The 26,264-nt window shown below is 35.6% G+C and overlaps 1 protein-coding gene across 3 annotated transcripts in view; it reads left to right on the forward strand.

Moving 5' to 3' along the window:
- Window positions 1-26,264, forward strand: part of NDFIP2 (Nedd4 family interacting protein 2) — a 74,710-nt gene that overhangs the window by 15,092 nt on the left and 33,354 nt on the right. For all 3 annotated transcript variants that reach the window (XM_031001197.3, XM_055360418.2, XM_055360417.2), the window contains exon 2: window positions 24,561-24,726. In XM_031001197.3, the coding sequence (XP_030857057.1) occupies window positions 24,561-24,726 (166 nt within the window). The remainder of the gene's footprint in view (window positions 1-24,560; window positions 24,727-26,264) is intronic.

Genomic DNA, 26,264 nt, shown 5'->3' on the forward strand with positions numbered 1-26,264 from the left:
CTAACCACAAAGGTCCATTTACTCTCCAGCCCCTTCTAATTTCAGTGTGATAGTTGTCATACGTATTATGTTGGGAATCCCACCAGATAATGTTATAATTTTTGTTTTAAATCATAACATTTTAAAAAACGTAAGAGAAAAAATTAATCTTTTATATTTCCTTAGATATTTACCATTCTCTGTGCCCTGTATTCATTCTTGAAGACACGTTTCCCTGTATTATTAATTTATTTTTAATGTGAAGAACTTCCTTAAGAACTGCATTTCTTAAAGTGCAGATCAGCTGCTAGTCAATTCTCTGAAGTTTCCTTAATCTGAAAATGTCTTTATTTTGCCTCAATTCCTTAAGTGTCTAGATATATATCTTAGGGTATAGAACTCTTGGCTGAGTATTTGTCTGTTAGGTCTATAAAGACATTCTTTCATTTCCTCCTGACCACCATGGTTTCTGATGAGAAAGCTGTAATTATTTGCATCACAGTTTCTCTATATGTATTGGTTTTCACAGGCTGCATCTAGTAACTTCTGTTTATCTTTGATTTTTTGAAGTTGTGTAATGATAAGTCTAGGTGTAATTTTCTTTAAATTTGTTCTGTTTGGCCTTACTAAAGTTGAATTTGTAAATTGACTTCTTTTACTAATGTGAGGAATTATGGCCATTATTTCTTCAAATGTTTTTCCTGCCCTAATCTTTCTCATGTCCTTTGAGCTCCAAATTCCACATAAAAAAAACTTTTAAAGGGTTTAAACTCACTGTGGCTCTGTTGTATTACAATTTTATTTGATCTTTTTTCTTTTCTGCTTTTTATAATGGGTAAATTGTATAATTTTACCATTTCTTTCCTCTTAATTGTGCCATTGATCCCATTAGTGAATTTTTATTTCATATTTATTACTTTTCCATATTAAAACATTTATTTCGTTTATTTTTTACATTTTCTATTTATCTGCTGAGATTCTGTCTTTTAATTGATTTTAAGGTAATTTCGCTTTGTTTCCTGGAACGTAGTTGTAATAGTTGCTTTATAATCCTTATATGTTAACTATAACCTGAATCATCTTGTGATTGGCATCTACTGATTGCCTTTCCCCCAGAGAATGATTTATATTTTGAGTATTCTAGTAATTTTCGATTTTATTCTGGATCTTCTGAATATTTTGCTGTGGTCCTTTGGAGAATGTTGGTTGTTTTGTTTTAGCAGGCAATCAACTCCCATAGATTCAGATTGTAAGCTGGATCTCTTATGCCGTGTGCAGTGATTCAAATCTTAGCTCAGGTCCTTAGGCTTTTACTGGTATCGGTTTTGGATCAGTCCTACATATGCATGGCTTAAGGGTTAATGGTTTCCCCTTACTTTCTAGTTTGCATGGGCTCCATTCCATGCTTCCCCTGGCTAGAATAGGGTTTCTAGTGGAGTTTTAGCATCCTATGCCTCTGTTCCTCTCCATAACTGTGGCTTTACCTTAGAATAAAGCTGCAAAAAGAAAAGGAAACTTACCTGGTGCAGGTTACTTTTACAAGTTTCAGCTTCCCGCTACATCCCTGCCTGTCTTTTTTAATATTCAGAATGCCCAGGTAGTTGTGTTTTTTTATTTTTTTTAATTCTTTTTGTATTTATGTCCTAAGTTCATAGTTGCTCTCAGTTGGGAAGGTTGGACTGTAGGGGGTTACTGCCGTGCTGAAACTAGAGCCAACTGTAGATTTCTGAGTTTTTTTTTTTTTTTTTTTCTATTCCTTGCATTAACTCTCCCCCTAGTATTTTTGTTTTGTTTTTCTTTCATGTTGGAAGTTTTCTTTAAATTTGGGTGTTCCTTCCATGCCCATTTAAATCCTTTATCTGTGGTGTGTGTGTGTGTGTGTGTGTGTGTGTGTGTGTGTGTGTGTGTGTACTTGTTGATCTTGGTTTCAAAGTTTTATCATGTCTTGGTGAACCAGCCTTTTCTGTGGGGGCCTTCCAAATGTCAGTGTCTACAATTTAGTTAGGAAGCTATGGCAGTAGTTTAGGTAAAGGATAATAGTGGCTTGGATAAGGGTAGTGGCACTGAAGAGAAGTGGGTGGATGGATTCAAAGATGTGTGTGTATGCTTGTGTTTGAGTGTGTGCATTCAAATCAGCATTACAAATACTCATAAAGGTGAATTTGTGCTGAGAGGGAGGGGCAGGGTAGATTACTACCTGTGAATTTTTATTGGAGGCATCTTAAAATAGAAAGAGCTTGAATTTAGAGACAGTAAAACCTAGGTGTGAATCTTTTTGTCTTGTTCATTTTAGTTCCTATTGCAGACAAATGAAGTAATGAAATTCAAGTTTTTACATTTTTACTAGAAAATACTAGTCATGTTGTTTTCTTTAAAAACCTCAGTATGGCAGTGTTTTTAAATTTTCTAGTGGATATGGCATTATAATGATCATTGTAACTTGAAAATGGAATTATTTATACAAAAATAAAGAAATATGAACTTTTCAAAACAGAAAGCACCAGTCCTGAATGGGTTCATTGGAGAATTCTTCTGTCCTAGTCTGATTTTGTGCTGCCATAACAATACCACAGATTGTATAGTTTATAAGAAAATAAATTGATTTCTCATAGTTCTGGATGCTGGGAAGTTCATTATTAAAGGTGCTGCCATCTGTTGAGGGCCTTCATGCCATGTCATCCTACGTCAAAAAGTAGAAAGGGAAGAGATTATGAGAGAGAAAGAAGAAGGGAGCTGAACTCTCCTTTTATCAAGAACCTACTCCTGCCCTGATTACATTAATCCATTTATGAGGACAGAGCCATCATGACCAAATCAGCTCTTGGAGATTACACCTCTCAACATTGTTGCACTGGAGATTAAGTTTCCATCACGGGAGTTTTGGAGGACATTCTCAAACCATAGCATCTAACAATAATTTAAGGAAAAAATTATTTCAATTCGCTACAGTCTTTTCCAGAAAATTGAAGGCTAACTCATTCTCTGAGGCCAGCATTACCCTAATATCAAAGTCAGACAAGACATTGTAAGAAATCTACAGACCAATAGTTCTCATAAATACAGATGTAAAAGTCCTCAACAAAATAACAAGTAAAATCCAACAATGTGTAAAATTAATTATATGCCATGACCAAATAGGATTTATTCCAAGTATGCAAGGCAGGTTCAAGATTCAAAAATTAATTAATGTAATCCATTACATCAGTGGCTAAAGAAGAAAAATCACATGACGTATAACAGGTTCAGAAAAAGCATTAAAGTCCAACACCCATTCATGATAAAATGCTGAGCAATCTAGTGATAGAGAGGAACATCTACTAAAAGCCTATATCAAACGTCATACTTTGTACTTAGTAATGAGAAACTGAAAGTTTTCCTGATTAGAACAAGAACCAGGCAAGGATGTCCTCTTGACTGCTTTTCAACATCATACTAAAAGTTCTAGCTCATGCAATATGACAAGGAAGGAAATAAAAGTTATAGATTGGGAAGGAAGAAATAGAATTATCTTTGTTTACATAGGAGTTGATTATGTAGAAAATCTGAAAGAATTGACAAACCAAAATAAAACAGAACCCTCCTGGAACTAATAAGTGATTATAGCAAGATTGCAGGATAAATGGTTAATATACAAAAGACTGTTTTCCTAAATGCTAGCAATGAACAAGTGGAATGTGAAATTAACATAATACTGTTAGCATCCTCCCAAAAGAAATACTTAAGTATAAATCTAACAAACTGTGGACAAGATCTATATGAGGAAAACTATAAAACTTTGAAAAAAAAATCAACTAAATAAATGGAAAGATATTCCATGTTCATGGATAGATAGACTCAATATTGTCAAGATGCCAGTTCTTCACAACCTGACTTGGAGATTCGGTGAAATCCAAATTAAAATCCAAGCAAGCTATTTTGTGAATATTGACACATAAATTCTATAATTTACATGGAGAGGCAACAGATTCAGTGTAGCCAACTCAATATTAAAGGAGAAGAACAGAGTTGGAGGGCTGACACTACCCAACTTCAAGAGTTAACTATAGATATATGGTAATCAAGACAATGTGGTGTTTGTGAAAAAACAGACAAATAGATTAGTGGAAGAGAATAGAGAACTCAGAAATAGGCCCACAAAATTAAAGTAAACTGGTTTTAACAAAGGAGTAAAGGCAACACAGTAAAGCAAAGATAGTCTTTTCAGCAAATGGTGCTGGAACAGCTAGATCCCCATGCAAAAAAAAAAAAAAAATGAACTTAAGCACAGACTTGTACACCCTCTACATAAATTAACTCAAAATGGATTACAGATCTAAATGTAAAAGGCAAAACTATAAAACTCCTAAAAGATAACATAAGAGAAAAGCTAGATGACCTTGGATGTGGTGATGACTTTTTAGAAAAAAAGAGGTGATAAGCTAGATTTCATTACAATTAAAAATTTCTGCACTGTGAAAGATACTGCCAAGAAAATAAAAAGTCACAGTCTGGGAGAAAATCTTTGCAAAAGGTGTCTGATAAAGGACTGCTATCCAAAATATACAAAGAATTCTCAAACTACAACCCTATTAAACAGGACAAAAACCTTAAGAGACACCTCACCACCGAAGATATACAGATGGCAAGTAAGCAAATGAAAAGATACTCTGCATCATTTTGAAATGATGCTTAAAACAGCTAGTTACCACTACATACCTGTTACAATGGCCCAAATCCAGAACGCTGACAACAACAGATTCTTCTGAGGATGTGGAACAAGAACTCTCATTCATTGTTGGTGGGAGTCAGACTGATATAGCCACATGGGAAGATAGTTTGACAGTTTCTTATAAAGCTAAACATACTCTTACCATACTATCCAGTAGTCATGCTTCTTGATATTTACCCGAAGGAGTTGCAAGCTTACGGTCCATTCAAAAACATGCGTATGTATGTTTATAGTAGCTTTATTCATATTTGCCAAAACTTTGAAGCAACTAAGATGGCCGTCAATAGGTGAATGGATAAACTGTGAGACATACAGAGAACAGATTATTATTCAGAACCAGAATGAAATGAGCTATCCAACTACAAAAAGACAGGGAGGAAATGTAAATGAATATTACTAAGTGAAAGAAACCAGTCTGAAAAGGCTGTATACTATGTGATTTAAACTGTATGATATTCTGGAAAAACAAAACTAAGGAGACAGTAAAACGATCAGTGGTTGCCAGGTGTTAGTGTGGAGGGAGGGATGAATAGGTGGAGCACAGAGGATTTTTAGGACCATGAAAGTACTCTGTATGATACTGTAATGGTGGATTCCTTATACTTTTGTCAAAACCCATGGAAACAGCGCCAAGAGTGACTCTAATGTAAACTATAGACTTTGGGTAACAATGATGTGTTATTGTAGGTTCATCAGTTATAATAAATGTATCACCGATGGGGGATGTTGTTAATGGGGGAGGCTTTGCCTGTGTTGGGGAAGGGGGTATATGGGAAAGCTCTGTACCTTATGCGGACTTCCTGTGGATCTAAATCTCTAAGAAGTGAAGTCTGTTAAAAACGTGATTTGGTGAATCAGTATAGGGGGATACATGATTGCTAACTTTGAGAGAGGGAAACAGAAAGAGTGAGTGATAGTGTGTATATATGTGTTCGTCTTCGATATTCTGAAGTTATTCAAATTATGTGTTTAGATTTAGCGGCCAACTTTAGAGTTTTTGCTTTGGCATATAACACTTTGATGGATCAACCCCTTGACTATCATCTGTAGTGGTGTCTTGGCATTTGCTATGCTTCCTGGATGAATCACTAACAACAGTATGTCTAAGTAATTGATGTTACTGTATTTAGTTTTGCTTGAGTATTCTGTTGTTAGCTTCTCTGAGTTTGCTGAGGGAAAATGAAACTTTCTGTGAAGGAAGTTGGTGTTTCAGGCCTGGTCGTTACTGGTTTCAGCTCCTTGGTTTGCCTATAATAGACTATGTTGACTTTTCCTTTATTCCTCTTGCTGAAGTCATACTTACTATGGCCTTGCCTCAGAGCTTCTAGTTGTTAGCAGCTAGAAGTTTTAGTGATTAACGAGATGGGATTTGCACCTATTTCCCGCACCCAGTATTGTACCTGGAACATATTAGGCTTTTAGTAAATGTTAGCTGAATGATGGATGACTAATTGACTGAATGAAAATGCATGAATCGCAAAAAGAAAAAGAGGCGTAAAGAGATTAATAACACCAAGGTTATCCAGCTGGTAGGTGGTGGATCTATATCTTAAATTTAGATTTCCTGACATCAAATCAAGTCTTTTTTTAGTTTATTCATTTAGCATCTAGCTTTTCTTCTAAAAATATGTGAAATTAAATAAGACAGTACATCATGCTAATTTTTAAAAAGGACAAAAGAATTCTTCTAACAGTAACTCTAAGAATATTACATGGGATTAATTGCTTTAATACCCTTGCAAATGAAACTTTAACCAAACCAGTTACACACCATCCAGCTTCAGTCCAGTCCCTGGGTCAGAGACAGTATCTGTAGCTCTGGATTTAGTTTTAGATAAGACTCTTTAAAGTTGGCTGAGGAGAATAAAGCCCCTTACAAAAGAAACAGAATGAATGGTTGAAGATAGAGGGAAAATCAGGAGGGAATAGTTATCAGGAAGCTAAAGAAAAACTAATTAGAAGTACAGTTAAGTGTGTTGGATATATTAAATATTTAAATAGTATGAGGACTGAAAATAGGCTTTTGGATTTAATAATTAGAAGGTCATTGTTTTCAGCGAGACGTTTGGGTGAAAGCCACATGGTAATGAATTGGTGAGGAAATAAAAGTACAGAAAATGGGAGTATATACATACATATATATTTCTTTTCAGGATGTTTATCACTAAAGGAAAGAAGGGAGCTATGGAAATAGTTCAAAAAGCAGAAGAAAAAGTATTTATTTTTAGCTGGGGGGAGGTTTTTTTTTTTTCTCTTTGAAGTATGGTGTGAATAGAATATACACGTGGGTAGGGAGAAAGAAGTCAGTGTTGAAAAGGAAGGAGAGAGAATTTAAAGAAAAAACAATCCTTTGGGAGGCAAGATCTTCTCTGTACAGTTGTCTGGCATTTGGGAGTGAAGAACATAAGTTAGGATGGATGCCATAATGCTAAGTTTAGAGCTGCAGAGGAGAGAACTTGAAGGAATTTTTGCTTGAAAGCTTATTTTCCTCCATGAAGTAGGAAGCAAAGATTTTGACTGAGAGTCTCATGGTTAGAAGTGGAGAATGGTGGAACTGGAACACCTGCCGTGGTGTCAGTGAACTCTGATGGCCTTGTTGGAATTGGAAACTAAATTTGCTGTGGCAGCCACCTACATAGTCACGTGATTTGTTTTCTTCCCTCCACCAGAAGGCAGTAGACAGACTTATCCCAAATTGAGTCTTAATGGGATAGATGTGGCCAAGGATACGCGGACTAGAGAATTGAGGGTGCAGTTGAAGGTCATACAAGTTTTGCATTTTATAGTCCAGACTACATAGGATAGAAGGTAAAATTAGGTAGCAGGGAATAAAGGGCCCAGAGAATAGGCTCAGTGGAAGTAAGGAATGAAAAATGTTGAGGCCAGAGGTTGGGATAAGGAACCAAGTTGTATGAATGTAATGTTTTTGGGAAGAAGCAGTTCTAGATGATGACCAGATCAGGGATTCTGTCAGAGGGTAGAGAACTGAGGTTTACTGGACCACTCAACTCTAGATATCCATCATTACTTCTTGTTTTGTGGCTGAGGTGTTAGGATGGTTTAGTTGTCTTGTATTACAGTAGGATTTAAGGTTGAGGGGATGATGTTGTGGGTGGAGAGCTGGCTTATAAATCTTACTCACTGGGAATAATTTGGACTCCTGTCAATGCCACTGATAAGACTAGAGTGATGAGAGTCTGGCAGGCTGTATGGACAGTGTGAATTTCAAAAGAGCCTCTTGATTTGGAATTGAAAATATCCAAGAAAATTTTCCTTGTCTTCTTGTTCCCAGATAAGAGGGAGAGATGTGAGGATTAGCACCCTTATTTGAGAGGGCTTTGAGGGATGTAGTGCCATTCATGGAAAGTTGGAGTTCAGTTAAATATGGAGAGATCATTTTATAAAATGGCTGAAGGTATAGAGGAGTTAATCATCATATAGGGGTTCTAGAGATAGAGGGAAAATTTTTAGATACTGAATTGTAAAGTTTTAAATTAATGTATTTGTTTTTATACAATATATTCTACTTTCTTACTATATAGCATTTTGCTTTTTAAACTTTATTTAAAAATAATTTTAGACACAGAAAAATGGCAAAAATAATACAAAGAATTCCTGTGTATATTTTACCCAGTTTCCCCAAATAATATTTTACCACATTTGTTTTCTGATGAGTTCTTTACCTGTATTTGTATATAAGTACATTTTTTTCTTGAAACGTTTTAAAGTAAATGACAGAAATGATGTTTCTTTACATCTAAATGTTTCAGTCTGTATTTCCCAAAAACAAAAATGTTGTCTTATATAGAGTGCAGTTATCAAAATCTGTATCATTGGTGCAATATTAAACATATTTCACCAGTTTTCCTACCAATGTCACATAGCAAAAGAAAAAACATTTTTATAAAAAATTGGGATCTGATCTGTGATTAAACATTACACTCAGTTATCAAGTCTCTTTACCTGGAACAGTTCTCTAATTTTTTTTTTTTTGTCTTTCGTTACATTAATGTTTTAGAAAGGTTCAGGTCAGTTATTTTGTAGCTCTGTTTTATTATACTTTCACTCACTGGTTTTAAAATTCATTGGTGGTTCTTGCCTTAAATAGTTATAACTTTAGTGGTTGTCAAATGGTGATTTCCTAATTCCATTTTTTTCTATGTTTATTAATTAGAATTCTGTAAGGAAGAGTTTTCTCTTGCTCCCCATCTATTCATTTATATCAGTATGAATTCATGGATTCATGTTTTATTCTATGAGTTATAATCTGATACTGTCATAATTTATTTTGAGGCTCAGATTATCCCAGATTTGGCCAGCAGGAGCCTGTTCCATCTGCTCTTGCATCCTTGTAACATGTTCTTGGCATTTTTGTACTTTCTTGCCATAGAGCATTCAGATAATGTGAATATGTCTGACTTCTAGAGTTTAATTTGGGTTGAAGAAGCACTGTTTACACTTACACATGGGGCATCAGTGGGAGAAAACTGACCAACACAACAGTTACTGCCATAATAGCTTACTGCTACTGTGCTGGGTGCCTAATGAACATTTTCTCACAGAATTGCTTGTGGAAAAGTTGCTAGAGTCCTTTATTAGCCGGATTGTTGAATAAAGCAGTTGGAATTTTGGTGGCATGTTGCTCACAATGTGGGTGTGTTATCCTTACTGTGGGAGTTCTAAAGAATAAGTAGTTGCCGGTGCAGCAGCTCATGGCTGTAATCCCAGCGCCTTGGGAGGCCAACACAGGGGTATTGCTTGAGCCCAGGAGTTCAAGGCCAGCCTGGGTAACATAGCAAGACTTCAGCTCTACAAAAAAATGTAATAAATTGACCAGATATGATGGTGCCTGCTTGTCCCAGATACTTGGGAGGCTGAGGCGGGAGGATTGCTTGAGCCCAGAAGTTAGAGGCTGCAGTGAGCTATGATTGTGCAACTGCACTCCAGCCTGGGCAACAGAGAAAGACCTTGCCTTAAAAAAAAAAAAAAACCCAAAAAACCAAAAAGCTCCCAAAGAATAGGTAGTATTGCTGTGAAAATAGAATACCATTTTAGATTATATAAATGAGTATACAGTGTGGCTAGTAACTAGTTACAGCAAAAGGGCACTATGAGGAAAAATCTTGTATCAAGTGGGAAAGAGAAAAAAAAAAGCCCTTATGAATCATTGTAACCTCTAAACTGGGTTTCATTAGAAAATCATCACCTTAAAGTGGATACATGCTGGTATTTACTCTATGTATTATTAGTGTTAAATTATTGATGGCAACCAACATCATATCTGTGTTTATGTACTTGACTTTCTTGTGAAGACGAAAATAATTATCAGAGGTTTTTGAATGGTTGTAGAATCTGTGATGATCTTGTTTATCATCATGGAGAAGTCTAACAAATATGAGTTTTCTAACTTGTAGAAACTTATTCCTTTAAGCACAGATGGAAATCTCTTTAACATGTTACCTTCTGTCCTACATTAAAAACAGAAAGATATGTTCCTTTCTTTATCCCTATTCTAGGGAACTTGGAAAAAATACAGAAAAGTGAAAAAGAAAAAAGAAAATACAACTTGTAAGCAACCATGTTACCTATTTTGTCTATTAACAGTCATTTAAAAACTTAACATGTTTGTCTTATTTAAAATTGGAATAATATATGATTCTCACAGACACACACAGACACAACTCTGTTACTTCTTTAACATCTTTTCATGAACATTTCCTTATACTATTAAATATTCTTTCAAAACACCATTTTAAATATCTATATAATATTTTATTGTCTTGATATGGTGTGTTTGTTTAACTCTTCTATTTTGGACAAGTAGTTGTTTTTTCCAGTTTCCTATTATTGTAACATCATGATGAACAACATTAGAAAGAACTCTTGTTTAAGTTTCTTGTTAGTTCCCTAGGGTATAGTTTTAAAAATGGGAAGTGTTAGGCTGACATGTGTGAGTGTTTTGTGTTTGAAAAATAAGCGATGTATACTTTATTTTGAAAAAATATAGGCAGTACATATAAGTATAAAGAGACAAGCAGTCTAGGCACCCAGATCTTACCAACCAGTAATAACCTATGTTAACATTTGGTGAACATCATCTTATTCATGCTTACATATAGACAGACAGGAATAATTTCATAATTATGGGATTGTGCTATTTTAAAAAACAAAAATTTAAATTATGATTTTGTTTGAATTTAATAACAAGGGAAAAATACCTTAAGCTCTAGGTAAATGCTGAACTCTAGGTAAAGGTTTCTTTGCCACAAAAATCTTAGGTTCTGTAAGAGTTCACTAAAATTAGGAAAATAGTTTATAAAATACAGTAAGAAATCGGAGTATTTTTTAAAACTGCATGTTTAAAATTTAGATATGAGATATGAAATCCCTGCTGTGAAAGATGAAGTTGAGTGCTGTTCATACATTTTGTCATCTCTTTCTTCAGTTCTGAATTTTATGTTGTATTTTTGCTTTTTTAGGGCATATAATATTTGCTTTCTGTTTACCAGAAGTTAGTCTTTAGCTCTATGTTTAGCCTTAGTTCTATATTTAAATGGATTCAGTGCTTACCATTATATCTTTTCCATGGATTTTCTGTTTCTGTGTTTTTTGTTCTGATTGAGTTTTTAGTTGTCTTGTTTTCATCATGGGGTAGTTGCTTTTTCAAGGACACATGGGTGCTGTGTATTCTGTCTTTCATGTTTAAAAATGTCTATTCGTGGAATACAACTTGTCAGGATCAACTTTTTTTAAAATTTAAATATTAAAACTATGAAACATTTCAATCATAAAGTAAAAGATAGTTCTATATCCACCATGGACATAATAGATGTTAACATCTTGCTGTATTTGTTTGAGATCTTGAACTTTTTTTTTTAAAGTAATGAAATAAAGTTTTACATTCTATGCTTTTCCTCATCTCTTAATCCCTTTAACATTATCCTGAAGTTGATATTTATCATTTTTGTGAATGTTTTTCTGCTTTTCTTTGAATACTTACATGTATGCCTTATTATAATGTATATTTTAGTTTTAGATTATGTGAAAATGTATTTGTTTTAGTATTCTGTTTTATACTTTTTGAGCTTGCTTTATTCATTTAGTATGTTTTGAAGATTTATCTGTGATGGTTAATACAGATCTAATTAGTCTTATAAATCATGGGATAATAGTTATTTATTGCCTACTGGCTAGAAAGTTGTTTTAAGTTTCTTACTATTACAAATATTGCTGCCTTGAACATTCTTGTACATGCCTCTTTATTTCCATGTGAGAATTTCCTAGTATTAACATTTAGAAGTAGAACTGTTGGGTCCTGCACACTTTTACCTTTACTAGTGTTACTGGAAAGGGGTCTGGATCAGAGAGCGTTCTTAGATCTCGTGCAAGAAAGAAATCAGGGTGAGTCCATAGAGTAAAGTGAAAGCAAGTTTATTAGAGAGGTAAAGAAACAAAAGAATGACTACTCCATAGCCCTCAGGGCTGCTGGTTGCTCATATTTATTGTTATTTCTTGATTATATGCTAAACAATGGGTGGATCATTCATGCCTCCCCTTTTTAGACCACATAGGATAACTTCCTGACGTTGCCATGGCTTTTGTAAACTGTCAAGATGCTTGCTGGTGGAGTGTAGTAGTGAGGACGACCAGAGGTCACTCTCTTCGCCATCTTGGTTTTGATGGGGTTTAGCCGGCTTCTTTACTGCAGACTGTTTTATTAACAAAGTCTTTATGACCTGTAACTTGTGCCAACCTTTTATCTCATCCTGTGACTAACAATGCCTTAACCTTCTGGGAATGCAGCCCAGTAGGTCTCAGTCTCATTTTACCCAGTTCCTATTCAAGATGGAGTTGCTCTGGTTCAAACATCTCTGACAGTAGGAATTGCCAGATTGTTCTTCAAGGTGATTGAATTAACTTATACTCTTACTAGCAATAATTCAACTCCAACTCTCTTCTTTTCCAACATGCAGTTTTACTTCCTTCATTACTAGAAATATTTTATTTGTATTGATTTACATTTCTTCTGTGTGCTGTTGTTTTATGTGTTTTGTGTAATAAAATTATTCTAGAGTTAGCATTTTTTTTTAATTTAAACATTAAAACTATGTAACCCAAAAGTAACCCAAAAAGTATCTGAAACAGGTCTCAATTAATTTAGGAATTTATTTTGTCAAGCTTAAAGACATGCCGGTGACACAGTCTCAGGAGGTCCTGACAACATGTGCTCAGGGTGGTTGGCCTACAACTTGCTTGTATACATTTTAGAGAGACATAAGATAACAATCAGTATGTGTAAGATGTACATTTATTTTGTCTGGAAAGGTGGGACAATGGGTAGGGGGGCAGTGGAGAGTGGGGACTTCAGGTCATAGGTGGATTAATAGATTTTCTGATTGGCAATTGGTTGAGTTATTATCTAAAGACTTGGAATCAGTAGAAAGAAGTTATGATAAGAGGTTGTGGAGACCAAGGTTTGATCATTCAGGTGAAGCCACCAAGTAACAGGCTTCAGAGAGAATAGATTATAAATGCTTCTTATCAGACCTACAGAGTCTGTTCTGTCAGCCTTAAGGTCTGTTTTGATTTTAATGGTAAAGAGGCATGTCCGCTCCCTCTTCTCATCATGGCCTGAATTAGTTTTACAGGTTAACTTTGGAAGGCCCTTGGCCAAGGGGAGGAGTTGTATTGGCGTTCTCTAGAGGAACAGAACTAATAGGATGTATATTATCGATATATATATATATAGAGAGAGAGAGAGAGAGAGAAGTTTATTAACTCACACGAACACAAGGTCCCACAGTAGGCCTTGCATCTGCAAGCTGAGTAGCAAGGAGAGCTGTTCTGAGTCCCAAAACTGAAGAAGTTGGAGTCTGATGTTTGAGGGCAGGAAGCATCCAGCACAGGAAAAAGATGTAAGCAGGGCGGCTAGGCCAGTCTCATCTTTTCACATTTTTCTGCCTGCTTTATATTCTAGCTGTGCTGGCAGTTGATTAGATGGTGCCCACTCAGATTAAGGGTGGGTCTGCCTCTCCCAGCCCACTGACTCAAATGTTAATCTCCTTTGGCAACACCATCACACCCAGAATCAATACTTTGCATCCTTCAACCAAGTTGACACTCCGTATTAACTATCACAGGAGTCCATTCAGATGGTTGGGGGGCTTAGAATTTTATTTTTGGTTTATACTAACCTGCATAAAAAATTGTCCCTTTTGTGACCTATTTTTGTTCTTTTTTGTATGTTTTTTAAGAGTGTACTTTTTTTTTTGACAGGCAGAAGTCCTGTATATGAACATTTGCTATTATTGCTGTGTTGTAAGTCACTGATGCTTTTTCCATCAGTGTATTAAAAGTATTAGGCAGTTAATCCCTAATCCACTGACCGTAGCCTACTCTTTGATTCTGTGATGGGAGAAGGTGAGCCCATGGTGATTTTTTTTTTTTTTTTTGACCCTTTTTACTATTGGCTGTGTAGGAGCCAAGGGAAAACTACTTCCCTATTGCCTTCTGAAAGTTCTCTGAAAAATCAGCTGACTAAAGGCAGCTTAATAGGAAAAATGGAGTAAAAATTTATGAAGATGCACACAGGGGACAACCACAGAGTGATTACTGCCAACCCCACAATGGATTCAGAAGCTTATATACCATCTTGAGGTTATAGAAAGAATGGGGCTTGGATTGTGGCAAAATAGGTTATAGTGGCAAAACAGGTAATGGGATAGAGAGAAGAGGAGGACTTGGCTATCAAAGATGGTCTTATTGGCCGGGTGCGGTGGCTCATGCTTGTAAGCTTGCAATCCCAGCACTTTCGGAGTCTGAGGCAGGCGGATCACCTGAAGTCAGGAGTTCGAGACCAGCCTGGCCAACATAGTGAAACCCTGTCTCTACTAAAAATACAAAAATTACCCAGGTCTGGTGGCACACACCTGTAATCTCAGCTACTTGGGAGGCTGAGGCAGGATAATAGCTTTAACCTGGGAGGCAGAGGTTGCAGTGAGCTGAGATCTTGCCACTTCACTCAAGCCTCAGTGACAGAGCAAGACTCTGTCTCAAAAAAAAAAAAAAAAAAAAAAAAAAGGGTGGCCTTGTTATATAGGTGAAACCTCATGGGTTGCAGCCCTCAGACAACAGATGGTGAATGTTTGTTTTAGACTTTAGAGGTGTCAGACTCTCAGTTAAACTTTCCTGGATTGGACAACGGAAGGCCCTCAGAGAAAGCCTGGCTGCATCAATGTAGATTTTCTCTATAAATGGAAATCTCCCACAAAACACAGCTTTTCAGGGCTACTTCTGTTTGCAGGCCCTCTGAATAGCAATCTCAAATTATGTCAAAGACGTATAATTTGGGGTACAATATTTTGATTTCCTTAGCTTTCTCGTCTAGCTATGGTAAGCATGGCCATCACGAAAGTAGTAGTTATTTATTATAAAGACTTGGGTGATGTGGGGTTGGAATTTACATTCTTCTTTGGGATATATATTCAGTGACCTGTAGTTTTCAGAAACCACTGTTTAATTTAGTAAACTTTTAGGGTCAGATATTTACTTACTAAATTATGGTGACTGCCTCGTAACAGTTGAATGATGAAATATTTCAGGTTTATATATGTAAAGCACTGTGGGAATCATAGAAATCTGTGAGGTGTGTGATACTGAATCTTGAGGTGTTCAGTGCATATTGCATGCATTATTTGACAAGCTCCCATTTCCATGAGGGAAAAACTCTAGGAGGCCTAGAGGACAGTATATTTAATATGAAGCCAATTCTATGCCCTAAACTCTGCTAGCTGATTTAGGAGATACCAAGATGAACAAAGCATATTTCCTAAATATCAAAAGCTTATGATCTGATTGGGAAGGCAGACGTATTCCCAAATCTAATTAGAGATTGCCAGGTGTCCCTAAGACCCCAGGGGCTCAGAAAGCAGCACAGACTTGCAAGTGAATGTTTCCTGGAAGGAAATGGTTGCAGTTAGAATTTACTAGTTCTTGTTTTCTGTTCTCCCTAAATAGTTTTGCTTTTAAAACCTCTTAATGTTCAGATTCTGATTGCTGAATATTTTGTTATTTTTCTATGCTTTAATGTGTGAGACTTCAGTCTTTTAGTATTATGCATATATTCTTTGCACAATTTTACTTTTAAAACTTTACCAGCCACCCCATTTTTGACTAATTTTTGTTACATGCAAATCAGAAACTTTCTGGAGAATCTGTCAAAATGTCCTTACTTAATTTGATTAAGGAAACAAAACCTTTGATTACCAGTTACCATTATCATTATATTGTCAGTGCCTTTGTTGGATAGAATACTACTACGTTAGCTTGTGAAAACCAAAGCATTGGAATATTTTGAAGACTTAAAAATTTAAATAGTTTTATAAATTCAAATACTATAATTTAAAATGTCTTCTGCTTTTAAAAAATGCATCGAAGCAGCTTTGTTATCAAGCACATGGGCTTGCCGTTGCTGCCTATGGATGCACAGAGACCAATAGTATGTGGCACTGGCTTTTGAGAAAAAAAAAGGCTTTATTGCAAAACTGGTAAGTGAGAAAATAGGAACAGATTCAAATCTGTCTCCCCAGTTTAGGTTCTAAGGCAACTCTTAAGGGATCAGAGGGCCAGGAAAAGGATTTAGGAATGTTGGCTTGGCGGGTCTGATTGGAGAGCTGCACATTTGACCATTTGTGGAAAGGTATATTGATGCGGATTGTAGCCTCAGATCTTCTGGGCCAATGAACCCCTTTTTTTGGTCACATCCCAGTCTTCTTGGTTCTGAGGGGAGGATTCTTTGGTTGTGGGGATTGTTAGAAATCAAGCTTTTTCTATTGCACATGACCAGGCTACATGTCTTGCAGTCTCTGAATCTGTTACACCTAAAAGGTACTTGACATTTTGTTATTGACAGAGTAGGCCCAGTTTGGGCTGGTCCTGTGGTTGTAGCTTCTCTATTTGGGTTTCTAAATTATGGTCTCCAAGCCACTTAAGGAGGAAAATCTTAAAAACCAGGATCACTCTGTGTTGTCATTTTATTAAAACATAATTTGATGGAAGCCATATTTGTCTTGGAAATTAGTCAGCTTGGTTAATTTACATGAATATTAAAATGTGCCATGGTCTTTACTATAATTGGATCATTTTAGGTTACCTTATCACCTACCTTTGACCCAGGTATCCTGCCCAGGAGGAGAGCCATGCTGGCTGGGAACCAGTTGCCATGCCAAAGGAGTATCCTGATTAATGTAGTTGGGGTTAGCCTTGGAGTCTGGTGGGCTAATTCCCACAGAAATTACTGTGGACTTACAATGAAAGAGTTATGGAAACGATTTTAGGGAGACAGTCACATGTCTACTTTGTTTAACACACAGCATAGTCACCAGCAAATATTCAAAAAGTTCCATGCCTTAATGAAATCAAGATATTATACTATGGAGAGACACAAACTCAAGTTAGTTGCCAGACTTCAAAAAATGTCATCTTTTAAAAGTAAACTTAAAATATGTCTAACACATATTGTGATATAAAACTACAAAAAGTGAGCTGAACATCATCCCATGATGAAACATATAGATATTAATGACATACATTGTGGACTTTTCATGATAAATTGATGGGAGCTAGATTGTTGGATTTTCAGAAGACTTTGAGAGGGTGAGTGGAGCCCAGCAGGGAGCAGCGTCCTGGAAGATAGACAACCTTAGAGGAAAGAAAGTGTGAGAAGGTGTCAACCCAGCACACTCATGTTTTCCTCTCCTTTATGCTGGTTTTTTTCTCTTCTTTTTTTTTTTTTCCATTAAGGATTAGGAGATCAGCAAGCTATTAATATGTTCAGATCACATTGACCTATTGATAAAAAGTCATAATTGTAGGACAGATTTGTAAATACTTTTTTTCTTGGCTAAGATCTGAGTAAGGTAAATAGAATTTTGAAGAGAGTATGTTTTTGTTAATATTTTGTAAGATTTCAAGAAGCATATCTCTTTTAATTAAAGGAGTGTAAACACAACTAATGAATGTGCCATATAGAGCATGTTGTATTCCATGAGGGAATCTTGGTATTTAGTATATTTATGTTGCAGTTTTAACACATGAAAAGGAATTTGACCAGAGTTGTGATTCTTTTTTAAATAGAAATTTATATAAGATCTTTATCCCACCCATTTGGCTTCTTTGTTTTGAGAAGTTAATGTTCTCCAGCCCTCTCTCCTTTAATGTATTAGGTTGGTGCAAAAGTAATTGTGGTTTTGCCATTAAAAGTAATGGCAACATATAAGAAAAGTAGTACTAGCTGTTAGAGATGGCAGAATACATGTGTTAGCAAGGTTCTTCTCTCTCAGGGCTTTCCATCTTATGTCATTATGACTGGTGACCTATATTATATTTTCTTTAAATTTTAACAGAAGCTGAAGCAGAGTACTTTGGGGGACTTACTTTTATTTAATATTTTCACAGTGTTCAACAAGACAGACATAACCTCCACTTTTGGAGAGCTGTTACTTTAGCTGGGAAAAAGGTTGTAAATGAGTGATTACATAAATAAAATTGCTATTGTGATAAGTACTCTGAAGAACAGGGTTAAAGTTAAGATTATATTAAAGAGTTCTAATCTACATTTGGGAGACAAGAAAGGCATTCCTCAGAACTTGATTTTAAACTGAAATCTGAACAATATGTAGAGTTAGCTAAGCAGTGAGGGTTAGGAGGAAAATAGTTGAACATATATAAATACAGATTCCTTTTTTGTATGTGATTATGCTTAGTGTTATTTAAAGCAAAGGATTAATGAGTGGTTATACAGTCCTGGAGCTCAGAAAAACAGTCTAGTCTGACAATATAAGTTTTGTTTTCTATTCTTTCATCACTTCTTGCCTGCTTAATTATCCCCCCCCTTACATTTTTTTAAAAAGATACTCTTTCTGATTTGCATTCTTCAAAGTTGTTTGGTTACAATTCCAGATTATATCATTTTCAATAGCAGTTGAGCATCTGGATTGGAGCTCATGGTGCTCTTTGTGTAGACCATAAAATACAGTCAGTCATGTGTGGCTGAACAATGGGGATATGCTCTGAGAATGCAATAGGTGATTTCATCATTGGGTGAACATCGTAGACTAATTTCACAAACCTAGATGGTATAGCCTACTACATACTTTGGCTGTATGGTATAGCCTACTGCTCCTAGGCTATAAACTTGTACAGCATGTTACTGTACTGAATACTGTTGTAACACAATGGTGAATATTTGTATATATAAACATAGAACAAGTACAGTAAAAGTATGATATAATCTTATGAGACCACTATCTTATATGTGTCCCATCGTTGAACTAAATGTCATTATGTGGCATACAACTGTACAGATATGTTCTGTCATACTAACAAGAAATGTTTTTACTAGCAGAAGATATACCTGTGTTATATTATAAAATTTAAAACCACATCACTTTGTTTTCAAAACAAGAAGCTGAAAATTAGGCATGATTTGCTAACTTGCAGTTTTTACATTAATATTTGTTTTCAGCTTATAGATTTGTTTCCTAATGGTTCATATTTTTGCTTTGTCATATGCTAGCTCCCACTAGCAGGAAAGTGTCTAGAGACAGCAGAGGTTTAGTGGAAAAGACATTTCGAAAATAACCCTAAATTTAAGAAAATTCTAATTTGCCAAATTGAGTGTTTATATGAGAACGACTGCCATAAGTCAGTTTTATTGGTAGAAAATCTAGCTCAGTATGCTGAGCAGCACTATTTAATGGGTACGTTTCTTCTGAGCTGTAGGTTTTGAACACTTAGGCTGTCTGCAGAGATCTCTTATCACCTGCTATTAATTCCTAGGAGCACAGATGAGGTAGCTCACCTTCTTCTTGGGTAACTTCAATGAGTAGCTTGACTCTGCTATTTGATTTTATTGTAATTCTAATCTGTTTTTTTTCCCCCTAAATCAGGTGTTAAAAAGGTGACACAGAATGATATACTCTAAGGTTTTTTTTTTTTTTTTGGGTGGGGGGCAGGGGTCATAGTATCTTAGAGTTAGAAGGAGCCTTTGTCATCTGCTCTAATATTCCACTGAGGACAAGAGGTTCATGATATATAGATTGACTATTTAATTTTACAAAATTGGAACATGATGAATTGGGTGGGACCCTGGAACAACAAGTATAAAGTGGAAGTATCTTGGGAAAAACAGGTGTATGCTCACTCTAGTTATACCACAGCCTTGCCAGATCATCATCCAAACTCTGCATGAAAGTATTTGTTGCCTCACTAAAAATCTAGTGCCATGGGTAGCTCCAATAGTAAAAAAGTTTTTGTTTTGTTTTGTTTTGTTTTTTGGAGACAGAGTCTCACTTTGTCACCCAGGCTGGGGTGCAGTGGTGCGATCACTGCTCACTGCAGCGTCCACCTTCCGGGCTCAGGTTATCCTCCTGCCTCAGCCTCCCAAGTAGCTAGGTCTACTTATTATTTGTAGAGACAGGGTCTCCTTGTGTTGCCCAGGCTGGTCTTGAATTCCTGGGCTCCAGTGATCCTCCCATCTTGGCCTCCCAAAGGGATTACAAGGTGTGAGCCACTACACTGAGCCAAGTTTTTTATTGAGCTAAAATTTATCTCATTGCAATGACTCTTGTTCCTGGATCTGCCCTCTGATGCTAAATATAGTAATAATATGATAGTATACATATTCATTGGTTTTTTAGATCACTTTTTTTTACTACTTAAAAAATGATTTTTTAAAAATTACACTTCTCTTCCTGTAGGTCTAACCTACATCCAAATTAAAACAGAAAAGAAATGAGAAGAGGTCACATTGCTGGCTGACCCACCAGACTCTAATGTAGTGCACCGCTTGCCAAGCAACACTTGATAGCACATCTACACATTCTTATCTTGGTTCTTTTAGAGAACATTCAGTGAGGTCTCTAGCTTCTCAAAAGGAAAGCATCCAGTTATTACATTAATGTTTTATCACCTTAAGATAGAATTAAAGGTTATTATATAGGATACATGCCAATAAAAGTAAAAGAAACAATCTTTATGCACTGGAAGGCTGTACTTCCAGCTAGAGTTAATCATAATGCTTACAGTTTTCTTGTTATTAAAAATGCTCAGTATATATCTATAAAGACTAGCTACAAATGCTTTTAAGAGAGCTCTGTTGTCATTTTTTTTTTCTTTAGACAAAAAACAATTTCGGTTCATTCACTATACAACTTTTCACCACCCTGGTTGATATATTAAAGACAGTTTAGTTTTCGTGTGCTATATTGCCCACAACTTTTCAGGAGGCTCATAAGTAGGAAGAGCAGGAATGATGGCTTTTGAGGTGATGTATAAATAGGGCACAGAGCTTAGGCATCACTGTATACAAGTAGGTCCCCTCCTCTCCTGTCTCCCCTCTCCTCCCTTTTTTGCTGTTGAGATAATTGTTAATGAATGTCAAATAGAACCATTGGAGAACATGATTAAGAGAAATTATTCTCAAGTGGAATTGTCTAATTTGATAAATATGATTTTATTTTAACCCTTGTGATGGATTTGTTTAAAAGGCAGTCAAAGTTGGTTAATTCACGGAGGCAATTTTATTGCCGGCAAAGATATCAAAATTACAGAATTTTGTTTAAAGTAAATTGAAAGTTATATATGCTACAGTAGGCAGAGGTTGTTGACTGAGTTAGTGGGTTTTACTGTTGATGCATGGTAATATTCACATATTATAATTTTGTCAAAACCGTAGGTGTTAGCTAGGGCAGTTGAAATAAATTAGGGCATGTTTTATAGGCTCCAAAGCTTCATTTTGGAGCTTATATATAAAAGTGTTTGTAGTTATTCCTTTCATTTTAGTTATTTGAGTAAATTTTGACAGTTTTTGAAAGTAAGTTGGTCATTCTGGGGAGCACATTTATGTATTCAATGTAGTAAAGTGTTTTTTTTGAGAAACTGGAAGAGTGCTGTTTTGCATATAAGATTTTTCATTTGTAAAGCTCGCTGTATCTGCATTTGCAGCTTTAATAAGAGATGTGGAAAAGTGGTTTTCCCTTTTTGACACCTTCACAATTAATTGTTAAGGTGATATTAACAAGTAGACATCTGTATTACACTTTTATTGGGCTTACCTTGCTGATCTAACATTTTTGGTCTTAAAATATTATCAGTTAAAGATAATTAAGTGAGGAATTCTCCTGGGTACCATGTAGTAGGAAGACATGGGAGATGGATTGTAATACCAGGTGCAACATGTCACTAGTCAAGAGGGTAGTCATTTAGTGCCTACTTGGAAAAGTGCTGCAAGAAATATAAACTTCATAAGGCTCATAATCATAAAATTCACTTATGATTATTTGGTCTTTGAATTCAATTTATGTGAATTGATCTCATTATGTAAATCTTAATGTTATGATGTTTGTGGAAAGAGTGGTCTTAGTAACTTCATAAATGATTTTAGGCATGGTTATGACAGTTTTGTTAAGTTATAATACATTTACTATCTCACAAAAATGTTTTGCTAGTGTGATCATTTACCAAGACATGGAAAAAGCAATGTGTAGTAAATTGACCTCCTGTTTTACTTTGCGTTTACTTATTTATTTCAGAGATGAGTGACTACTGACTGGATTGTTAGAGAGTACCACATAATTTCTCTTTAAGGTGATGAAATAAACTAAATAAAAGGGAAGAAGTGGGAGAATAGTATTTGTTAAATCCTTCAGTGTGTTGGTTGTTATATTAGATGCTTTCCAAATATTATTTTACAAACCTATGAGGATTTTGGCTGCATTCAGAGCTAATAGGTGAACACTAAGACATGGAGAAGATTTTATCAGAAGTCCTAAAAGGTAGAGCAAAAATTTACATGCTGATCTTTCTTTTTTCTTTCTTTCTTTTTTCTTTTTAAGACAGTGTCTTACCCTGTCATCCAGGCTGGAGTGCAGTAGCATGGTCACGGCTCACTGCAGCCTCATCCTCCTAGGCTCAAGTGATTCTCCCACCTCAGCCTCCTTAGTAACTGGGACTACAGTCACATGCCAGACTTGACCATTTTTTGTATTTTTTGGTAGAGATTGGGTTTCACCATATTGCCCAGGCTGGTCTTGAACACCTGAGCTCGAGCAGTCCGCTTCCCTCAGCCTCCCAAAGTGCTGGGATTACAGGTGCCAGCCACTGTGCCCAGTCCAACATGCTGTTCTTTCTAAATTCGAAAATTCATATTCATTTTGCTACATCACATTCAAATTGGTATGTATACTAGCTCTGTGACAAAATTTATTTGGGAGATTATTTTTAACATTGAATTTCTTAGAGTAACAGGAATAAATTAAAATATGAAAATTAAATAATATGGAAAACCAGTAGTTTCTTTTGAAATAGAGATTCCAGTTTTAAAAGTATCTTAAAAATTTTTAATAAGACTTTTTGCCAAATATATTTAAGGATCAAAGTACTTCTTGATCAATCACTTTTAATCGTATTGATGCCTTTGACTCATCTTAGTTTCTGCATGTAGTTATTACCAATTTGTGAGGAATGGCCATTTCAAAGGTTACCATAAATGAACTAAAACGTCTTCAGTCACACTGCTTGGCTTTAATTCCTTACTCTACCCTTTCTTACTGTTGTGACATATGGCAAGTTACTTTAGCTTCTGCACTTCCTGTTTGTTGTTTTCCTTTTATTGGTGATAATAACAGTCTCTGTCTCCTAGGATCTCCTAGGTTGTTGTGGAGATTGAGTTAAGTAATTCAAGATCTCAACATGTTATTAGCATTTATTAACTTTCAAGGAATTTGTTGAGATGAAGAGCATTTGCTAGAATTTTATATACACATCAACTTATTTTGCTTTAGTAATTTTTTTTGTTGGTTTGTTTGTTTTTGAGACGGAGTCTCGCTCTGTCACCTTGACAATGTCAAGGCTGGAGTGCCTTGGCGCAGTTTTGGCTCATTGCAACCTCTGCCTCCCGGGTTCAAGCAATTCTCCTGCCTCAGCCACCCGAGTAGCTGGGATTACAGGTGTGCGACACCACACTCAGCTAATTTTTGTATTTTTAGTAGAGACAGGGCTTCACCATGTTGGCCAGGCTGGTCTCAAACTCCTGGCCTCAAGTGATCCACCCACCTTGGCCTCCCAATGTGCTGGTATTACAGGTGTGAGCCACTGCGCCCAGCCTTGCTTTAGTAATTTTTTTTGTACTTGGGAAAACCTACTTAGCGTACTCCACATTTTTAGAATGTTTATCTGTTTTATTCCATTTCATTAATTCATCTTTCATTTCTGATTATTCTAGATTCACACATTTTTTCAGGAGGCTCATAAGTATGAAGAGATGGTAGTAGCTATGGTATCGTGGCTATGTTATTAGGATTTTTGCTTTTCTTTGTAGTATGTAATAACTCTACTGTTACAATTGCATACTTCCTCTTCCCTGTAGCAGCAAACCTTCTCCTTCTACAGTCTCTCCGATTTCAATAAATGGCTTCAATAGGCCAGAAACCTTGGAGTCTTCTTTTGGTACCTGATTTTAAAATTACAGTAGGCCCCCTTATCCAAGGGATGTGGTAGACCTTTGATATCTACTTTAGGATCATATGAATTTGTATTTATTTTGAATCATGATATTTTCTTTATAAATTCTTAATTTGACCTTCCTCTTTATTGTAAAGAAACTGAAAATTCTGAACTTCTTAATAACTAAGTCTTTACAAATTGTTTTTCAAAAACTTTGAAATACTAGTGTGATTTTGTATACGATCTAAAAATGCCATTTTCTTTGTGTTTGGCCAAAAAGCGATAGTGTGTCTGAAATGATAAAATCAGCTTAAAATTTAAAAAATAATTAGCATTACATTAATGTTTTCTTTTTCTTTTGTTCTCTTAGCTTCTTAATGAAGAGGATAACTCAGAATCGTCGGCTATAGAGCAGCCATCTACTTCAAACCCAGCACAGCAGATTGTGCAGGCTGCGTCTTCAGCACCAGCACTTGAAACTGACTCTTCCCCTCCACCGTATAGTAGTATTACTGTGGAAGTACCTACAACTTCAGGTATGAAACATCTAGTAATGTTTTTATTAGTTCTTTTTTTTTTTGACATTTTGGTTTTATGTAATTATCAAGTCTGTTAATGGGCTTATAAACATATATACACATGGATATTTATATATGTATATACATACTGTGTGCACATATAAATATACAAATGTATACACACATATATATGTGTGTATGTATGTATGTGTACGTACTTATATAACCATAAAACAAGATGATGGTGAGTGTGAATGAGAATGTGGTATATGTGACTGTAGGTGAAGGGTGTACGTAGTGATATCCCATACATATGATAATTACTGAATACAAGGCAATAATTCCTGTTTGCTACTGTTCATCTTATTCAGGTCACTCTAAAGAACTAATCTATTTTTCTGGTTACAATTTTTATTTCCTAAGCAATGATTAATTATTCAGTTTGATCACTTTTGTATACCAGTGTGATTTAGTATACTATCTGATGATTCTTTAATTTTATATGTGATTATAACTTCTCTAGTCTAATAATTTCTAAATAAATTCTAAATAACTTCTCTAAATATTTTATATACTCATGAAACATTTTCATTTTAAAAATCAGTTACTGAAAAATATTTTAACAGAAAAAATTTTTCACTAGAACTTTTCATCTTATTCTGTATTTAACATCATCTACTGCTCTCAAATTAATGTCAGCTTTCTCTGGTTACCATTTTTGCATTTGGAATGTGTAAACTCAATATTTCTTCTACCAAATTCATTTACTTTTTTTGTGTAGTTACTGAAAATCATTTTTTCATGGTGTCCTCACTAATGAAGCTAATACATGCTTACTCCTTTTATTTGGTTTTCGTTTTGCTTTTTTTTTTTTTTTTTTTTGAGATGGAGTCTTACTCTGTCACCCAGGCTGGAGTGTGCAGTGGCCCAATCTCGGCTCACTGCAAGCTCTGCCTTCCAGGTTCACGCCATTCTCCTGCCTCAGCCTCCCGAGTAGCTGGGACTACAGGCGCCCACCACCACGCCTGGCTAATTTCGTTTTTGTATTCTTAGTAGAGACGGGGTTTCACCATGTTAGCCAGGATGGTCTCGATCTCCTGACCTCGTGATCCACCTGCCTCAGCCTCCCAAAGTGCTGGGATTCCAGGCGTGAGCCACCATGCCTGGCCTACTCCTTTTATTTGTATAAAATGTTTATTTGATGATTATGCTTGCTCATTGCGCAGTTTTATGCACAGTTTTTATGTTGGTAACAATTTTGTCGTTAGCTATAAGATTTAACAGCTGGTTTGATGCCTGTTAAAATTTATTTTATGCTAAATAGTAATTCTTCAATATTTTACAAGTTTTCACAATATAATAATAAGACTTTGCTACCTTAGATTAAAAAAATTAATTTGATTGTAATTTTGAAGAAAGAAAATGAGTTGTTTTCCTACTGATGTTTGTCTGAGTAATGAAAGATACTATGAATAATTTTAAGAGTGAAATTGTGATCCCTTTGTTGTGACTACCATTGCTATTGCTGTGTAACAAACTACCCAAAATGTAATAGA

This window comes from Gorilla gorilla, chromosome 14 (assembly GCF_029281585.2).
Source record: "Gorilla gorilla gorilla isolate KB3781 chromosome 14, NHGRI_mGorGor1-v2.1_pri, whole genome shotgun sequence".
In the NCBI taxonomy this organism is placed as follows: Eukaryota; Metazoa; Chordata; class Mammalia; order Primates; family Hominidae; genus Gorilla; species Gorilla gorilla.